The sequence below is a fragment of the Telopea speciosissima genome, chromosome 7, assembly GCF_018873765.1.
Source record: "Telopea speciosissima isolate NSW1024214 ecotype Mountain lineage chromosome 7, Tspe_v1, whole genome shotgun sequence".
In the NCBI taxonomy this organism is placed as follows: Eukaryota; Viridiplantae; Streptophyta; class Magnoliopsida; order Proteales; family Proteaceae; genus Telopea; species Telopea speciosissima.
This window is the reverse complement of record NC_057922.1, coordinates 36463630-36483424: the sequence shown is the minus strand read 5'-3', so window position 1 is coordinate 36483424 and position 19795 is coordinate 36463630. Positions and strand designations below refer to the sequence as shown.

The following is a 19795-nucleotide window of genomic DNA, read 5'->3' as shown; positions in this document are numbered from 1 at the left end:
TGTAACCACGATATTTCTCCTCCATTCATCTTGCATTTTCCTTGTGCTCATAATCTTATTAAACAACTTAATTAGCCAAGATAAAACACAAATTCCTAAGTTTTCCCACACTTCTATTGGGACCTCATCTAGGCCTTGTGCCTTGCCTACTTTCATCCTCCTTAAAAGCTTCTTTTACCTCAGACACCCTAACATACAACAACAACAACAACATCAACATCAAAGCCTTTTCCCAACTAAATGGGGTCGGCTACATGGATCCCAAAAGTAACAGAAATTAATAATATAAAAAAGGGAAGGTGCACACAACAATGATACAAACTCTAGGGCATCGACCCGACTTAACAACGAACCGCATCATAACTTAGTCCCAGGCCTCGAGAAAGGAAAGTATTTACGCCATTGTCACAAACATCATAGCCCAACTAAAATGGGTCGCCCACGTGGATCTTCGCTCTCCACTCAGCTCTATTTGCAGTCATACACGGAGCGAGGCCTAAGCTAAGAAAACAGAGAACTTCCAGAGGCATCACGAGAAGGGACCATTTTTACGATGATGCTTTCCAAGCTCACACGCTTCACACCTAAGTCGAGAGATAGTTTTGCAACTGGGAATCATATGTTGGAGTTTGGAAAGGGAATGATGTCCCAACTGGTAATGCCATTGAAGAGGAGAAGATACACTAGAAGTAGCGGAAGCAACTGTAGGAGCGACATCGTCAGAGTAGTAAAGGCCATCATTCTCATGCCCTCCACTAATCGTCTTCTTTGTCCGGAGATCTTGAAAAAACACAAGAAGTGAGATAGATGGTGACTGAACAATTAAGTCAGTTGAGTAACAGAGAGAAGATTTAAAGTCAAGTTAGGAACATGAAGAACAAAGTGTAACATAGGAAGATATGATAGAGAGACACAACCAGGAGCTGACACCTGAGTAGAAGAGCCATCATCAAGTATGACTCTAGAGGGTGATTAATCATCTGAATAGAGGAAATTACATGAAACTTACTAGTCATATGAGAGGTGGCACCAAAGTTGATGACCCATGGTTGGAGGAAGAATAGGCAAAAAATGAGCCATAACTTGAGTGAGCAATAGTAACAGTAGATGTTTTATCAAAAAAAAGAAAAGAAAAGAAAGTAACAGTTGATGTAGATATCTCAATTTGCTGAGCACGCTTAAGTAACTGACTTAATTCATCTCGTAATGGAGAGTCATGCTGACTAAATCCAAATATAGAAGCAAGGTTGGCATCAAAAGATGACACCGCTATAAAACTTTGTAAGAAGTAACAGTGTTAGCAGATAGTTGCTGATCTCATTCGGGTTTACCATGTTTTGCCGAACATGTATCAACAGTCTGATTCATTTTCCCACAGTAAGTACACTGATGCATGCCTTGATCTGGTGGCTGTTCTTTGCCACGATCACCACCACGGCCTCAGCCTCCCCCTGAACTGTGACCTCTGCCAGAAAAATCAGCACCATGACCATGATCACGACCTTTGCCGTAATAAACTTCATACAATTGATAATTTGATGTAGATGATACACGCAGGGAGGAGGAGAAAACAGCAACATAGATGGAGGAATCCCCTAGTTTGTCTTCACGAGTTACCAACTAGGGCTCCATACGACTGATATGGCAGTATAGGTTGCTGGGGCCATAAAGGAGAAACCACAAGAGAACTTCAAACCAGAATTTGAGAGAGTAGGAGCTGATTAAGAGAACTCTTATACCATGTAATGGTACAAGAACTCGTAATCGGCACCTACTAGAAGAAAGGAGAAGAAGAAGAGAAGAGAAAGAAGGAGAAAAGACAGAACCCTAGAGCCACGATAGGATGCAGAACTAAGCCTAGTTTGGCCTAGGTCCTTAGCTTATTTTATTAAGAGTCCTACTAACAGTCTAATTACAATTAGAGTCAAAGGCAACTATGTAAATAACAAAATAACAATGACTAACACTGTTTTAAACAATCTCTAAGACTAAAGATTAACTCCCATGACTTAACAAGAACACTCCCTCTCCCGATACCCTTTAAGGGTTATATATTGAAAAAAGTTTGTGAATCAATGGCATACTCTTATGATGGATCATGGCTGTGATATGCGCCCTCCCATTTCTTTCAATAAGGAGCATCAAAAGCAGTAGTGTTCTGATTTTATTTTGCCGTAAAAGCATGCATCTTACTTCATAACTCTGACGCAGTGCAAATGGGGAGTATAGTTCACAGTAGTGAATTGCTTTTTATTTAGCAAGGATGAAGCAAATCCAGAAAGTTACAATGTGTAGGCTGATGAATTCCAAATTCTGCAAGAAGAATGCCTAAATCCTGTTAGCTGTGTCAAATTGGAGTAGTTTACTCACAGATACACTATTGAGAAACAAAGCATATGCTGGATGTAAACCATTTCTTAGATATCAGTGAAATACTGTCAACTGGATATAAGCCATTTCTGAGATATCAGTGATCTACTGTCAACTTTTCAATAAAATAGCAGTCCACAAGTGAAACAGTACCTTAGATGGGTTCTACAGGCTCCAATTGTTTCTTTTGATATTTCTTTTTTGTACTTTGATAAATTAGTTACTAATTCTATATTCTTTATTATCTTCTTTAAACTATATAATTATCTTAAAGTTCCCCAACAGATTTCTTTTGCTGAAGGATTCTTGAGGATGATTTTCTGACTAAGATTTATATGTTTAGTGTTTCCCCCCATATGGTGTATATCTTCTTTTTTCATCTGAAAAGACAATTTAACATGTAAGCTTATTGCATTATGAATGAATAAGTTATCATTTACTGTTTCCATTTTCAGTTATTATTTCTCTTTTCCTATAAACAATGATCAATGCGTGATTCCAACGTATTATTTGATTTGCATGTTGCTGATAATAAAATTTTCTGAGTGTTTGCAGATTAAATCGGGAGATATTGGTGTTCTGGCAAACACATCATTCCTATTGGTTAGGAGGGATTGGTCTTCTGAGATTCGGTTGCATGCATTCAAAATGTTGCAGGTTAATGTCCATTTATGATAAAGTTGCGCCTTCATATTTGCAGATATCATGTACCATAGGGTTGGGGTAGACTGCATAACTGGTCTATCAGTGAAAAAATGTACATCTAGTCCATATATCTGAAAGGGGGGGGGATTTCACTTTTTGATGGTCTGAGTAGGCATCCCCTCCAATTGATGCCAACCATCCGTTCTAGTTATCCACTTTGAGACAATGCAGTCAGAATTCAGCTGGCCTTCCAAAAAATGAAATAGGTTGAAGCCTTAGTATCATCCAATTTATCCATTTTAGGCACATCAGCTGCTATTGGTTACCAAGGTTCAAAAACTCGTCTCGACCAGCCGTCTCGAACAGGTCGAGATGGCCGAGATCTCGGTGAGTTTGTGCATTTTTTTTTTTGTTTCGGAATGATGTTTCAGTGGGCCAACTAGGCTCCGAAACTTTTAGGGAAGCTTGTTTTAGGCTTTAATAAACAAATTTAAATCTTCAAATTGAAAAAAAAAACACGAAATTTGGTTTTTTGGATTTGCACCCTTGGTTGGCAATAAATGTCGAACTCTTGATGTAATATTGCCTATTCTACACATTGTTTGAATGATATGAGACATAATTGGCAATTAAAACAAGTAAATTATGCAATAATGGATGAAGACACATAATATTGAATAATTATTTTAGAAATAGTTAAAGACCTAAAGTTTTTACTACAAACTATAGTGGACAAAATATACATGTCATAGACACCATTCTCCCAAGTACAGTGAACAATAATACATAAATCATTGACACCCCACACCCGAAGTCTCCCAAGTCCCAACAAGTGACTGCCTATTGATATGAACTATGACGTTATGGACTCGATCCAGCACATTCCCAAGAGGATGGTTGAGGAATGTTCCATTTGACCTTGCCAACCCGATCAATTTGGATAGATTGGTTCAGTCAAAGTGTTGCCAACTTAGGATAAGTTTCCGTTTCTCCTTTATTGTAGTTTGTTGGTTTGGGGGACCCTTGAACCCATATTACAACATAGTAAAATGGAATTGCATACTGGTAAGAGATTCTAAGCAAGAACTTCTTGTCAAAATTCTCTCTTAATTACCTCTGTGCTTCAGCTACATGATGTTCAAATGTATCTTTTGCAGCATTTGGTTCGCTTGAGATGGGAGGAATTGAGCTCTGCAGAAAGAAGAAACTTTGCCAATGTTGCTGTTGGTTTGATTTCTGAGATAGCAAATCCTTGTGAAGTATGGGCTTTGAAAAGTCAAACAGCTGCCCTTGTTGCTGAGGTTTTGCCTATTTTGCTTTACGTTTTGGTCAACTTTCTGCTCTTGTTTATTGTGGCATTCATTGCTCTTTCTCTGTGACAGATAGTCAGGAGAGAAGGACTAAGCCTATGGCAAGAGCTGCTACCATCACTGGTTTCCCTGTCTAGCAATGGTCCTATACAAGTATGCCTTCTCTTGATCAATTTGCTCTTCTTGTTTATTCTATTTTTTTTTGGGTATCTGACCCCATTTAGTTTGGATAAGCTTAGTTGAGTTAAATTTATTCTACTACTTTGTACCCTACAAATCTAGATGATGTATTAGTTGACCTTTTTAATTCTTTATAGGCTGAATTGGTTTCCATGATGCTGAGGTGGCTTCCTGAAGATATTACAGTTCATAATGAAGATTTAGAAGGTCTGTAAGAGGCCTCACTGACTGTACTTTAGCATTTAAAATAAGTATTTCATATGAATTTCGAACTTGAACTTACAATACCATTCTAGTGTGTTGCTTCCCTTTGCTGCCCTGCTCTGAAATGTATTTTACAGGAGAGCGACGTCGGGTATTATTACGTGGGCTTACTCAATCTTTGCCTGAAATTTTGCCTTTACTATACACTGTAAGTCATGGTTCTTGCTGCTGGAAGCAATAGGATGGTTTGGCTCTATAAGAAATCTCTAATTCATGAACACAGTTACTTGAAAGGCACTTTGGAGCTGTATTAAGTGAAGTGGGCAATCAACATTTAGACATTGCAAAACAGCATGCAGCCACAGTAACAGCTACTCTCAATGCCATTAATGCTTATGCTGAGTGGGTCCCAGTACATGATCTTGCAAAATATGGTCTTATTCATGGGTATGATTTTGCCTTTTCCAAATTTCTTAGTGAACCTTTTTTATCTGTATTTTTGTCATAATAATTTACTTTGCTTCTTAAAATAGGTGTGGGTGTTTACTTTCTTCTCCTGACTTCCGTCTCCATGCTTGTGAATTCTTCAAACTTGTTTCCCCAAGGTATCCAATGTGGAGGCTTTGAAAGTTACATCCGTATGCAACTGAAGATTCTTTGACTCTTCCAGTGGCACATGTTCTCATGGTTTTCTTTTTTCGTTCTTATTTATGAACTTGCAGAAAGAGACCTATTGATGACACGGGTTCAGAGTTTGATTCTGCAATGAATAATATCTTTCAGATCTTGATGAATGTATCACAAGATTTCTTATTCAGGTCTACCTCCAGCAATGGCGGTGTTGATGAAAGTGAATTTGAGTTTGCTGAATATATATGTGAGAGTATGGTGTCGTTGGGTTCTTCTAACTTGCAATGCATTGTCGGTGATAGCACCATATTACCTCTTTATCTTCATCAGGTAACTGACTATTTAGTTAATATTATTTAAAATCTTCACCATCTAATGCATTGTATTGATTCTGGTTTAAATTAGTACAGATATAGAAGTAAAAGAGGATTTGAGATGCTGAGGAGGCCTTAGCTCTTTGGATTTTCGCTTATAATGTTAGTGATCAGTGGAGTAGTGGACCAATCAACCTAGTGAGCTATCATCTTTTGATCCTCTTTTGCTTCTTGGGAAGAGCTTCTTCCCATCATAGTTGTCAAGGCATCGCCTAGGTGACCGCCTTGGCATCCTGGTGCCTTGACAACTAGTAGTGTCACCTTGCGTCCAGGCCCCCTCCAACGCCTTGGGTTGCCTAGACACTGTGACAACTATGCTTCCCATATTATTTAGAAACATAGTCTTTCTATCAATAACATTCTTTAGGGACCAATACAATTAGAAATTGGTGATTTTAACTGCTATAAGATCAAAAGCTTATCTACACAGTGTTGGAATCGAACTATCTAACCTGTAACTGAATTTTCTTTGCTTTGAAGTTCTTTGATATGCAAATTCCTGAAGGGCATAGAAAACCTCATGAAAGAATTTGATTCTGAAAACAAAGAGATCCTAAAGTACCCACCCATTTGCTGATGACTACAGTCTGCCTACAAGGTCGCATACCATAGTCTGTCAATTTTTGCATATAAATGTCCAAGTTACGACAGAGAACTCTGATTCTGATTTTTTCCTGGTCTGTTTCCAGACCATGCTCTAATAAAACTTAAAACATTGAGAGAACCCCCTTGAAACCAGACGTTCCTATGTGCTCTTATTCCCTCCCCCCCCCCCCCCCAAAACAAAGAAAAAAAAAACCAGTGAGGATCTGCTGTTATAGAGAAAACCGGCAACAAAATAGCCCTATTTCAGAGCCTATGGTAGCAGTGAAGAAAAGGCAAAAATAGGCTAGCAGTGAAGAAAAAGCAAAAATAGGCTATCGGTTTGATGAGAAAGGGAGGATAATAGGGAAAAAGAAGAAATATAAGAGAGATAGTAGGAGAGAGAGAGAGAGAGAAGGAAAGCCCAAATCGTTCGGTTGGTGGTGGGAAGGGAGGAGAGAGAAGACACTACAATCTCTTCAATTCAAACTGTTCAGTTTTGTAACACCCGAAAGGGTATTTTGTGTTTTTTCCTCATAGCTAGTAGAGTCGGCTATGTGGGGGTTAATTTGTCATTCTTCCCACTTCTTAAAGTTATAAATAAAGATGCTTGGTGATCACATTGATCATACAAGCCATTCTCTCAAAGCTGTTTTGTTAACATGGCATCAAAGCCAAAAATTCTTTGATCTAGGTTTTCAAAACCCCCTCCTCCCTCCCATCGTTTTTTTCATCCCTCCATCTTCCCTTCGATCTCTTCTCTCCTTGGTTCTCCTTCTTCCCTTAGGGCGGCACTAATGAGGTGATCGTAAGGTCTGGATGCTGCCCTCCATCCCACCTCTACCCTACTTGTTCTAACCACCAATTCAGAATTCAGATCGATAGTTGCTGCCTTCATCCTCTACGATTTTTGGAGTTCTATGATTTTGAAGATCAAGCCTCTCTTATCTTGACGGTTGATTTTCCCTTGTTGGAGATCCATACTAGCAGTCCTGGCCAGCACCTATCACCAAGGTTCGAAAACTCGGTCTCGACCAGGTTGAGTTTTCCGAGATCTTGGCGAAACAGTGTATTTTTTTTTGGGTTTCGGAACAATGTTTCGGTGAGCAAATGGCCATTGTTTGCTCTGAAACTTTATGGGAAACTTGTTTTAGGCTTAATAAACACATTTAAAGGTTTAAATTGCAAAACCCCCCCTCCAATTTGGTGTTTTGAATTTACACCCTTGGTTGGCTGTAAAGGCCGAACCCTTAATGTAATACTGTCTATTCTACACATTGTTTGAAAGTAAAACAAGTAAATTATGCAATAATGGATGAAGATTGAAGACACATAACTTTGAAAAGAAATAGTTAAAGACTTAAACCATAAGTCAGTAATACATAACATTAGTTCCAACTTCCAACTCCTAACTCTCAACTCCCAAGTCCCAACAATAAGTCAATAATACCAACTAGGCAACTACCAAGTACAGTGAACAATAATACATAAGTCTCCCAGTTCCCAAGTCCCAAGTCCCAACAAGTGACTACCTACTGATATGAACTATGACGTGCTGGCTCGAGTCCACTTATGGTCCTATAGAGACGATGCGCATTGTCCTCTGTCTGCATGACATATGAATGCCATGCCATGTTGTTCGAGAAGAAATGACAGTAGTCCTCCACAGCTGCACTATAAATGGTTTCATCTACATACTGAATATAACCTATCCTAGGGTATAGGTTACCGTAATATGAAGAAACAGTCATGGAGCCACTCTCATAAGATCCATACGGATGCATGTATGGCTGGTGGGTTGGGTAGGCAAAGAAATTGTCGACAAAGGCTGATCCAGTGTGTCCTTGTGACTGTGAGGAGGTGTCATAACCATAACTTGGAACGGATGAAGAAGATCCATGATCCCCAACGCCAATGGAATGCCAATATGAACTGTACTCTGAGATGGGGCTTTCTTCGGTAAAAGATAGGGCACGCCAATACCCACTTCCTCTGCTTTCCCCTATACTCATCCAGTCATCCTGCCCATAGTGCTAGACAAGCTATCAATGTCCATACAATCAGCTTGCCTCCGGTTACGATTTTTTCTCTTGTAGGTGTTGGGACGTCCTCCGTGGTTCGTATCCTGTGTAGCATGATCAAACTGGGTCTTACCCGTGAAACGAATCAGCTCCGGCTGGCGTTGCACCTCCTGAGTCTCCTCTCCTTGATCATACTGCTTTCGCATTCTTGCAAATCTATCACCGTCACCATCGTCACCACCGTCACCACCACCATCATCGTCGTCACCGTCACCGTCACCGTCACCATCACTGTCATCTTCTCCATCACCTCTATGAGTAGATGGACGGTATTGAGGCTGAGTCTACTGTCTACCTGAGGAAGTGGACCAATCAGGGTCCTCATCATCATCTACACCGGGTGTGGGCTCGAACGGTCGGGGTATCTTTGAGTGTATTCGACCATCTGTAGCCATGAACGCATCCATATTAACATCCATCTCACTGGCTATATGTGGGTCAGGCCTCCCCCCAGGCTGATCCATCACCAGCTCACCTCTATCTCTAACCCAATCCACAATGGGATCCTCATCATCTGACTCGATCTGGAAAACATCGGCGAGCTCGATCTGGGAAGTGTCATTCTCTATACCAAGGCATATGTGTTGCATGCTCAGCCTCATGTTGTAATGCACATACACCAAGTCAGATAGGCGTTGGGAACCTAATCGATTGCGCCTCTTTGAGTGGATGAGCGAAAACGTACTCCAGTTTTGCTCACAGCCGGAGGCAGAGCATGTCTGAGATAGGACCTTGATTGCTACCTTCCTCAAATTTCTTGCTGAACTCCCATACAACACCCACCATTCAGCTGCATTATAACAAGAACCCATGTTTAAATACATATGTAAATAAGAGAATATACTGGTATACTACTTATTAGTTATTACTTAATTGCTTACTACCATCACCACTATTTCGGCCAGCCTCTGCGGCTGGGGATCCAAAACTCCCCATTGCATCCCCGAAACTTTTCATGTATACCCATGTGGAAAATTGTATATGTTAGTAACCTAATCATATGAGTAATTATTTATTATATTCATAAAGAAGTACACAACTCACCTCATTGTTGCAAATAGCTTGTTGGGTTTTACTTGGTTCCAACTTCGCAACTGTAGGCAATGCTACGGTCCATGGGATCATGGTGGTTCACCTTGGTAAACTAATAAACAATATTTTTCGAGTTCCCAACTCTTGGGATCTCTAGGGTTGTCCTTAGGGAACCCCAGGGTTGCCCTAGGGCACCCCAAACTGGCTTGGGCATCCTATTTTCAATTCTTAGGGTTTTTCATAGTTGCCCATGGTGCCCTACTAGGACCCTATTAGGGTTTGGTATGGCAAACCAATGCCCAGTCCATCTGTTTGATGTCCCATAAAATAATGGGATCCATGTCATAGAGAAAACACATCTTTATTCCATCCCATGGATAGAGGGATCCATCCCATACCCGAATGTGTAGCTTAAAGAATCGGAATCAACATAAATTTGCTAACCTCATGAGTCTCAAGTGTTGCTCCTCCAATAGACAGTGGTTCTTCCTCCAACGAGCACTCCAAGTAAACAGATCTGAACCTCCAATGGTGCAACCAAGGTTCTTTAAGCCAATCCTAGATCCTCTTCAGTTCCTCAGTCATAGATCTGGGTTTCCAAAACCCTAACTCTGAAAAGTCTAGAGAGCTAGAAGAAGGGAAGAGAAGAGATCACAAGAGAGAGAGGGGGAGAGCCAAAATTTGTCCAAGGGGGGGAGCAGCCAAAAACGTGGAGAACTACCCCCCCTCTGTGTTTTTGGAGTTTATATAAACCTAGGGTTTCTGTTGATATATGGGCCAGAATACCGTGGGGGGTATTCTGGACTTTTTTCCCTTTATTTCCCTTTGTTTATTTATTTGTTTTGTATGTGGTTTAGTCCCACATTGCTTATGTACATATTTTTATTCTTTTATTACTCTTATAAATAAAGAGGTGCTTGGGGTGAATTGATTATCCATGCCTTTCCCTAATTTTAAATCTCTCAACATGGTATCAAAGCAGATTTCGAATTAGGGACCAATAACCTTCGATCTCAGTCCTCTTCTCCCTTTCTCTCGGTCTCTTTCCCCTCTCTTTCTTTCTCCCTTTCTCCCTTGTTCTCCATCCCCATATAGGGCAGCACTGATGAGGTGATCATGTGATCCAGTTGCTGCCCCCATTACCTCAGTTATGCAGATTTCGAACTAGGGACCAATAACCTTCGATCTCAGTCCTCTTCTCCCTTTCTCTCGGTCTCTTTCCCGTCTCTTTCTTTCTCTCTTTCTCCCTTGTTCTCCATTCCCATATAGGGCAGCACTGATGAGGTGATCATGCGATTCAGTTGCTGCCCCCATTACCTCAGTTATGCACCATAATTCTGCTGCTCGATAGGAATAAGCCAGAATTGCCTGCGATATTGGTTCTTCAGCCTTCTTTTGGCGATTGCTTCTACAACAGAGGAGTCACCTACTATCTTTGAAGACCACAACCTGCCGCAGGATTTTTTTATTGGTTCAGTTCTTATCCAACAGATTTGAAGACTTCCCTAAGATCGATTTCACCATTACAGGGTTTTTTTCAAAACCCTGACACCTATCGATCTTAGGGTTACTGCTGCCTATTGGACCTGATTTTCTGCAGGTTATTTTCTCCATTATACAGTGTCAATCGACTTCAGTTGCAGCCATTCATCTGCAGTTTTTGTCCCTCTCTTTTCCCTCTATCGATTTTCACAATTTAGTGTTTTTTCCAAAACCCTGACAATATCGATATAGGGCTCTTCCTGTGCTGCTGGTTCTATTTTTTGGAGAGGTGATTCAGCCTTTAATTTGAAGATTATATTGGACTTATTTGCTGCCAGTATGGGTGATTCGATCAATTCTTCAGCTACTTTAGATTAGTCACTTAATGATGGTCACAGCAAGACAGACTACCACAGCTTCCCACCAAATCCTATTAAACTTGATGGCTCGAATTATCTCCTATGGTTCAGATCTGCCTCCTTTGCCATTGCCGGCTGTGGTCTCACCAGCCATATTAATGGCACTTGTGATATGCCCACTGAACAAGGACCTGCTCAGGAAAAGTGGCTTGCCAATAATGGTATTCTCATGTCTTATCTGATAGGATCTATGACTTCAGATTTACAGCATAACTTTCTTCTTCTGGACACTGCCTCCCAGATTTGGGCTGCGTGCAAGGAAACCTATGGGCAGCTTGGCAATGATGCCCAAGTATATGAACTTCGGAAGAAGGTCCTTCACACCACTCAGGGAGACCTTTCAGTTTCGAAATACTATGCTACTCTCTGCAGTCTGTGGCAACAGTTGGACTATTTTCTGACTTCCACCCTACTACAGTGGCTGATATTGCGTCCCATAAGAAGCACATGGACATGATCAGAGTATATGATTGTTTGGCTGGCTTAAATGTGGAGTATGATCAGATCCGTGTTCAGGTGTTGGGCCATAAGCCTTTTCCCACACTTGAACAATCTTATGTGTTGGTGTCATCTGTGGAGAACCGTAGGGCTGCCATGTTGCACCCTCCTATTACTGACAGATCAGCTCTCAAGGTTGCTGCCCCTGCCACTCCTGCACCTAGTGGCACTGCTTCTCTTGGTGATTCTACTACAGGGATTGTTGTTTGTGAGCACTGTCACAAACCCTATCACACCAAAGAGAAGTGCTGGAAACTTAATGGGAAACCGGCTGACTTCGAAGCAAAAAGGGCTTCCAAGATAAAGACAAAGACAAAGACCAAGGCCCATCAGACTGAGACTGTTACTGCAGCCCCTGCTACTGACACTGGTCTATCCCAGGATGATCTACAGGCACTCCTACGTATGCTGAGGTCTGCCGCTGCCGCTACCTCTACTACATCAGCTACTGCCAGTTCTTCTGCTCCTTCAGGTTCACACTGTGCCCGGTCAGGTATTCCATTTGGAGGTCATTGTGCTTCTGTAGCTTTCCATCCTTGGATCATAGATTCTGGAGCTACAGATCATATGACCGGCTCCTCTAGTTTGTTTCACAGATATTCTCCCACTTCTGGGAAAGACAAGGTCAAGGTGGCTGATGGTTCTCTTTCTTCCATATCTTGGAAGGAAATTATCAACTGTACTTCCTCTCTTCCCTTGTCTTCTGTTTTGCACATTCCTAACTTTACTACTAATCTTCTTTCCATTAGTAGTATTACTCGTGATCTTAACTGTAAAGTCACTTTCTTTCCTTCTCATTGTGTTTCAGGATCTGGACTCTGGGAAGACGATTGGATTGGGTAAAGTGCACGGTGGGCTGTACCTGCTTGATGACGGTCGCTTCTCTTCACCAGCATTGCCTTCTCCACCACACCAGAACTCCATGGTCTCTTCTGAACTCTACCAGTGCCACTCTAGGTTAGGTCACCCCCCTTTAGGAATTTTAGCTCATTTATTTCCTAGTTTGGTCACCCTTCGTACTAATGATGACTTTTTTTGTGAGGCTTGTGTTCTGGCCAAACAGACACGTACAAATTATCCCATTTCTAATAAACGGAGTTCTTTTTGTTTTAATTTGGTGCATTCTGATGTTTGGGGCCCTAGTCGTAAACCATCTATTTCTGGCCATCGTTGGTTTGTCTCTTTCATTGATTGTCATTCTAGGCATACTTGGGTGTATCTTTTGCACACAAAAAATCAAGTTTTTTCATGTTTTCAGCATTTTCATAAAATGATCCAAACTCAGTTTCAGGGCACTCTCAAAGTCTTGAGAAGTGATAATGGAACAGAGTATACAGAATCACAATTTCAAAAATATTTGGCTGATCATTGCATTCTTCATCAAACTAGTTGTGTTGATACCCCTGCCCAGAATGGTGTGGCAGAAAGGAAAAATCGCCACTTGTTAGAGATGACCAGGGCTTTAATGTTTGCGAGGAATGGCCTATCTCAATATTGGGGGGATGCGGTTCTCACTGCAGCCTATCTCATCAATAGGCTGCCTTCTAGGGTTCTTAACTCTCGTAGCCCCTCTGATGTTTTAATGGGACATTCCTCCTTTATTGTGCCTCCCAAGGTGTTCGGTTGTATATGTTATGCTAGGGATACTAGATCTCCTGGCAAACTTGAACCTAGGGGACTTCGTTGTATTTTTTTGGGTTATTCTCCTACCCAGAAAGGTTATGAGTGTTACCATCCCCCTTCCCGATGTACCATGGTTAGTATGGATATTATTTTCCAAGAGTCCCTTTCTTGCTATTCTTCGCCACCTCTTCAGGGGGAGAGTTCTAGTGAAGATGTGCCTTTTGAGATTCCTCTACTGGAGGTTCCTCAGGCTGCTGTCCAGCCTTCTTTACCACCCATGGCTGCTGCCCAGCCTACTTTACCTCCAACCCCGGCTGTTGTCCGGCCTTCTTTACTACCCACGGCTGCTGCCCAGCCTACTTTGGACGACCAACATCCTCTGGTTGTTCCTCCCTCACCTAATGGGAATCCTTTACAGGGGGAGACCATAGAAAATAGTGTTGTTAATGTTCCTATCCAGGGGCAGCTGACCCCAGTCTAGAGAACTATTGGTGAATTTCAGAAGAGAATTGACAACTCCAACATCATCACCTATACAAGGGGCAGATCCAACAGAGGGCAGCTGCAACCCACTTTAGCATAAATACCCATCCAATTGCCAGCTCCAGACCCGGATCCTTCATCTCCTGGTAATCCCTCTTCTTCCGACCTACCTATTGCTCATCGCAAAGGTACTAGGACTTGCACTTTACATCCCATATCTCGCTTTGTTTCTTATAGCTCTCTTTCTCCTTCTTTTCGTGCTTTTGTATATTCTCTTTCTTCTGTCTCTATTCCTAAAAATTGGCAGGAAGCATACACAGATGGAAAGTGGAAGGCTGCAATGTTGGAAGAGATGAGAGCACAACACAAAAATAATACGTGGGATCTTGTGGCTCTTCCTCCAGGGAAAAAACCAGTGGGATGTAAATGGGTCTTCGTGGTTAAACAGAAGGCTGATGGTTCAGTGGATCGGTATAAGGTACGTCTGGTTGCAAAGGGGTTCGCTTAGACTTATGGAGTTGACTATCAGGAGACCTTTGCACCTGTGGCAAAACTCAACACTATCAGGGTGTTATTATCTTGTGTTGCAAATCTTGGGTGGGATCTTCAGCAGTTGGATGTAAAGAATGCTTTCCTCCATGAGGAGCTTGAGGAGGAGGTATATATGGACATTCCACCAGGCTTCTCTGATGACAGGACTAGGGGCAGGGTCTGTAAGTTGAAATGTGCTCTCTATGTGCTGAAGCAGTTACCTAGGGCCTGGTTTGGCAGATTTCATAGGGCTATGATTTCAGCAGGTTATAAGCAGAGCAATGCTGATCGCACTTTGTTCATCAGACGAGTTGGTGACAAGGTTACTCTTCTCATACTCTATGTGGATGATATCGTGGTGACTGGTAATGATGGTGCTGCTATCAGGGATTTAAAGCTTCTTCTTGGCCGTGAGTTTGAGGTCAAAGATCTAAGCCCTTTAAAATATTTTCTAGGGATAGAAGTTGCTCGCTCTTCAAAGGGCATCTTTCTTTCTCAAAGAAAATATGTCCTTGATCTATTGACTAAGACAGGACTGCTAGGTTGTCATCCTTCAGATACTCCTATGGATGCTACTACAAAACTTAAGGAGAAAGAGGGTGAACCTGTTGACAAGGGTGGTTATTAGCTGTTGGTGGGCAAACTAATTTACCTTTCGCACACAAGACCTGACATTGCAGTTGCTGTAAGTATGGTGAGCCAGTTCATGCATGATCCCTATTCCTCTCATATGGATGCAGTCCATCGTATTTTGAGGTATTTGAAGTTTGCTCCAGGAAAGGGAATCCTCTTATCTCCCAATGGTCACCTCAAGATTGAAACTTATACTGATGCCGATTGGGCTGGTTCTACTGACAGGAAGTCTATCTCCGGCTATTGTTCCTTTGTGGGTGGGAACCTTGTCATATGGCGTAGCAAAAAGCAGAATGTTGTGGCAAGGTCCAGTGCTGAAGCCGAGTTTCGTGTGATGGCCCAAGGCATTTGTGAACTTCTATGGCTCAAAGGATTATTGCAGGATATTGGTGTTGTTGTCCATCTTCCCATGATGCTTTATTGTGACAATAAAGCTGCCATTAGCATTGCTCATAACCCTGTCCAGCATGATCGCACTAAGCATGTAGAGGTTGACCGACATTTCATCAAAGAAAAGCTTGAAGCCGGCCTCATTTGTGTTTCCTTTGTGAAGACTACTGATCAACTTGCTGATGTGTTCACAAAAGGACTGAGTAGCAAGCTATTTCATCCTATCTTAGTCAAGTTGGGCATGCTGGATGCATGATATATATGCACCAACTTGAGGGGGAGTGTTGATATATGGGCCAGAATACCGTGGGGGTTATTCTGGACTTTTTCCCCTTTATTTTCCTTTCTTTATTTATTTGTTTTGTATGTGGTTTAGCCCCACATTGTTTATGTACATATTTTTATTCTTTTATTGCTCTTATAAATAAAGAGGTGCTTGGGGTGAATTGATTATCCAAGCCTTTCCCTAATTTAAATCTTTCAACAGTTTCTAAAACCCTGGATGGGAAAAATCCCTGTGAGAGTCTAGCTCTCTCTCTCTATGATGGCTTTCTTGTTTAATGTTAAAGTGCTTCTAATTGGTGAAGAAGCAGAATCTAATGGGAATAGTATAATTAATTAATTATTTTAATTTATAGATAATTACAATTAGCACTATATTCATTAATTAAATAAATAACCAATTATTTTAGCAAATTCCAAATAACTCCCTACATGATAATAAATTATCATGTACAACCCCCCACTAATCAATACCATCATTATGGAATCTAGGGCATGTACACCAGTACTGCCAAACCCCATTCCATAGTACATGTCCATATAAGAGTGTCTGTGTAACTGATCGGGTCCCGCAAAACTCGATAAAACATTTTAATTAAATAACTATATATAATCTATTATTTTATGTAAAATAGGTTTTGCAAAAACCATTTCCAAAACGGCATTGGATCCAGATTCAAATCCGGCCATTCACAGACAACCTCAATCTCGGTGTTCCCCAATCGGGCAATGGTGACCATGTTGAGTAACTCCTTCACTCACAAAGTGTTCGTGCATTCCCGGAACACCGGCTTTGACTCGCTTGAGTCTCAGTCATTGATGAACCAAAGAATGCGGTTACACTGTGCAGTGACAGGGTCCTCTCAGGTACTGGGTTACGGTGACTCATGTCTATCCCATCCTACATCTGGCAGTAACACATGAGGGAATCGACAAAGTAGATTCTTCGCCAATACACACATCAAACATGTGAGTACTCGCATTCGTACCCTGACATCACATGTCTAGGCATACCCAATGCGATGACCATATGATAAGGGTGCTCAACCCAAACCCTAGTTGTGACTGCCATTTTAAGTAATACTTACGGACACATAATGCTCAAAAAGTTTATAGCGCATGTGATAATATTAAACCAAAATGTATAACGGTTCAATACAAAATAAAACTGGACTGAACCGGACCGAACCGGGTTTGATGGACACATAAATCCAACAACAACCATTGCCTTCACTGTTTTTATAAGGTCCGTATTCATCCCAAGTCTATGGTTATATTGATACTTGGGGTTTAGGTAATATGCTGAAAATTGACATATAGAATTGTAGATATTATCAATGTATTATATATACTATGAAGGTATATAACAAAATCTAATGTGAATGGAAGACATAAAAATTAAATACTCACCAGCCTTATGTAGTGCATGCATAAGTTGAAGCTCCTATCGGTCTTTGATAATCTTTATGTACTTCGCACTGCCACGTGGCATAGTATTGTAGACTCTGTCTTTCAACATGTCTACAACAGTATATAACTGTGGCATGGTGGGCTTGAAAAGCACAATCCACCATCCTCAAGACCGAGACAACTGGGCCTAACACTTTGACCACCTTACCCAACTGGGTCCAAAACTCCTCAGATGCAATGGTTGTCTGTGCTGCCCTACCACCAGGGGAACTCGACTCCCTCCACCCAAACCATTCTTCAGATGCAAACATAGCTCTGAGTCTAGTCTTCTTTGTCTCAAAACTCTTTAGTGCAATGTAGTTTGTTGCGAATCAAATGATTCCGGGCCTGACCAAGTTCCTACCACACTTCTCCCTAAGCAGATTCAGTGAAAACCCGTGGTTGTAAACAAAGGTGCTCACTTGTCTAGCTCTCTCAACAACAGTTTGCACCAATTTCAGCTTTCCCATGTCCTTTAACATCAAATCAATGCAATGGGCTGCACAAGGGGTCCAGAAGAGCCGGTACTTTTTGTTGTTCATCATCTTCTTGCCAGCCTTCTTAAAGTTACCTCCATTGTTCGTCACAATCTGGACAACATTCTGCACTCCCACATCCTTAACAACATCCTTTAACAACTTATAGATGTATTTTGCATCTTTTACCTCCTTAGATGCATCCACAGATTTTAGGAATACTGTCCTCCCATCACTGTAAACCATAAAGTTGATGATTGACTTTCTTGTGGGCCCAGTCCATCCATCATACATGATCGTGACCCCATAGCTCTCCCACATCAGCCTCAGCTCATCTATATATGCTTTCAGCTTGTCTTTCTCTTTTGGTAAATAAACATTCATCACCTCATATGCATTGGGCCCCGTGACCCCTGGGCCAGCCCCAACAACCGCATCTAGCATCGGCTGGTAATAGGGCCTCGTGGTGATGTTTGCTGGGATGCTATGGAATAGCAACCACTTAGACACAGCTTCTCCAACCATTCCCTTCACATTACCCCATGCCCCTTAATTCTGGGCTGCTTGTAGCCTTTTCTTCTATATCCGGGATCCTACAGTAATACGGGGTCCTCCACTCATGGTGGGACCACTGGAATTGGAGGCAGAGGTGGAGCTGCCCTAGTACTCTGAGATCTCCTGAAGGGAAATAAAGGATGCCTACCACCTCCACTACCACTACTACCTGCCGTAGACGGACCAGCTCCTCCTCTATGTCTATCCTGCTCCTCACGTAAGCTGGCCATGCTCCTTGTGCCCGCCTAAAATCTCTAGCCTCCGCCTCTTTCTCCACATCATCAGGCACATATGTAGGGTCTCCACTGTCATAATCACTATCACAATCCCCCTCAACACCACCTCGGCGGGTCGCACAAACTGCCTCCTGAAATGCTGCCTTTTGCTTTTCCTTTTCTGCTCCTCCTCTTCCTTGCCCTCATGGTCTCACCTATAGCCCTAGCAACCTCAACAGGTACCTGTGTGCATGCCACCACATCTGTGGCAGTCCATGCCAAATGTTGTTTCAGTCTCGTGGCCCCACCTGAATTCATCACTTTATGACAATAGTTACATCGTGTTTTTCTTGTCACCATCAATAGGAACACCATGCTGCCATGCTGTATCTCTCCTCTCACCTCCACCTCCCTTGCCTCCTCCTCTACCTCCTCTCCTACGTATTCCTCCATCGTCTTAACTATAAGCCATTATCACACCTTCTTACTGTTGGCTGTTGCATAAAAAAAAGAAGCCATTATAAACATGAAAACATCAAACATTCAAACTATGGTACAACATTTGCGCCCTCATATGTGCTTCAATTGTTGTACCATAAAGGCATAAACATCTCTTGCTTTTCTAATTAAAACAGATTTTTTTTTCTTCTTATTTCTCCCTATTTATTCAATTAAATGTTGGGCCTAATACTCAAAAAACAAGTATGGTACAGCATTTGAAGCCTCATATGTGCTTCAATTGTTGTACCATAAAGGCATAAGCATCCCTTATTTTTCTAATTAAAACAGAATTTTTTTCTTATTTCTCCCTATTTATTCAATTAAATATTGGGCCTAATACTAAAAAAACAAGTATGGTACAGCATTTGAAGCCTCATATGTGCTTCAATTGCTGTATCATAAACTTCCCTTATTTTTCTAATCAAAACAGAAATTTTTTCTTATTTTTCCTTATTTTTTGAATATTTTATATATTTTTCATAATTTTTGAAATTAAAAAAATTATTTACTTGCTGAAAAATAAATTCGAAATTGTGAGGTCATAGATTGGCCTCTGGTGTTTAACATATATATAATTGAGCTCCATCCAACAAGTATTAACCTTATTTTTTTTTTCTGATTTTTGTTGTAGGAAAATCATTTTTTTAACCAGAAAAATTAAAATAAAAAATAGAAACAAAAAATATATTTCGGCACCTTGAGGTCGTAGATCGGCCTCCGGTGTGTAACATATATCTAATCCACACCCATACAACAACTATTACTCATATTTTTTCCAAAAAAAAGGTTTTGTGAATGGTAAATTTACCTAAAATGGAAGAATGTAGCCAAATGTGGAGGAATATGGTCC

The 19795-nt window shown here is 41.2% G+C and overlaps 1 protein-coding gene across 1 annotated transcript in view; it reads left to right on the top strand.

Annotated features, from left to right (window-relative positions):
* The window catches only part of LOC122669842 (protein HASTY 1), an 85960-nt gene that overhangs the window by 6861 nt on the left and 59304 nt on the right, over positions 1–19795 (top strand). Inside the window, exons 2-9 of the mRNA XM_043866712.1 lie at positions 2926–3027; positions 4173–4316; positions 4398–4478; positions 4643–4712; positions 4847–4917; positions 4993–5156; positions 5243–5314; positions 5432–5669. Coding sequence (XP_043722647.1) covers positions 2926–3027; positions 4173–4316; positions 4398–4478; positions 4643–4712; positions 4847–4917; positions 4993–5156; positions 5243–5314; positions 5432–5669 — 942 coding nt within the window. The remainder of the gene's footprint in view (positions 1–2925; positions 3028–4172; positions 4317–4397; positions 4479–4642; positions 4713–4846; positions 4918–4992; positions 5157–5242; positions 5315–5431; positions 5670–19795) is intronic.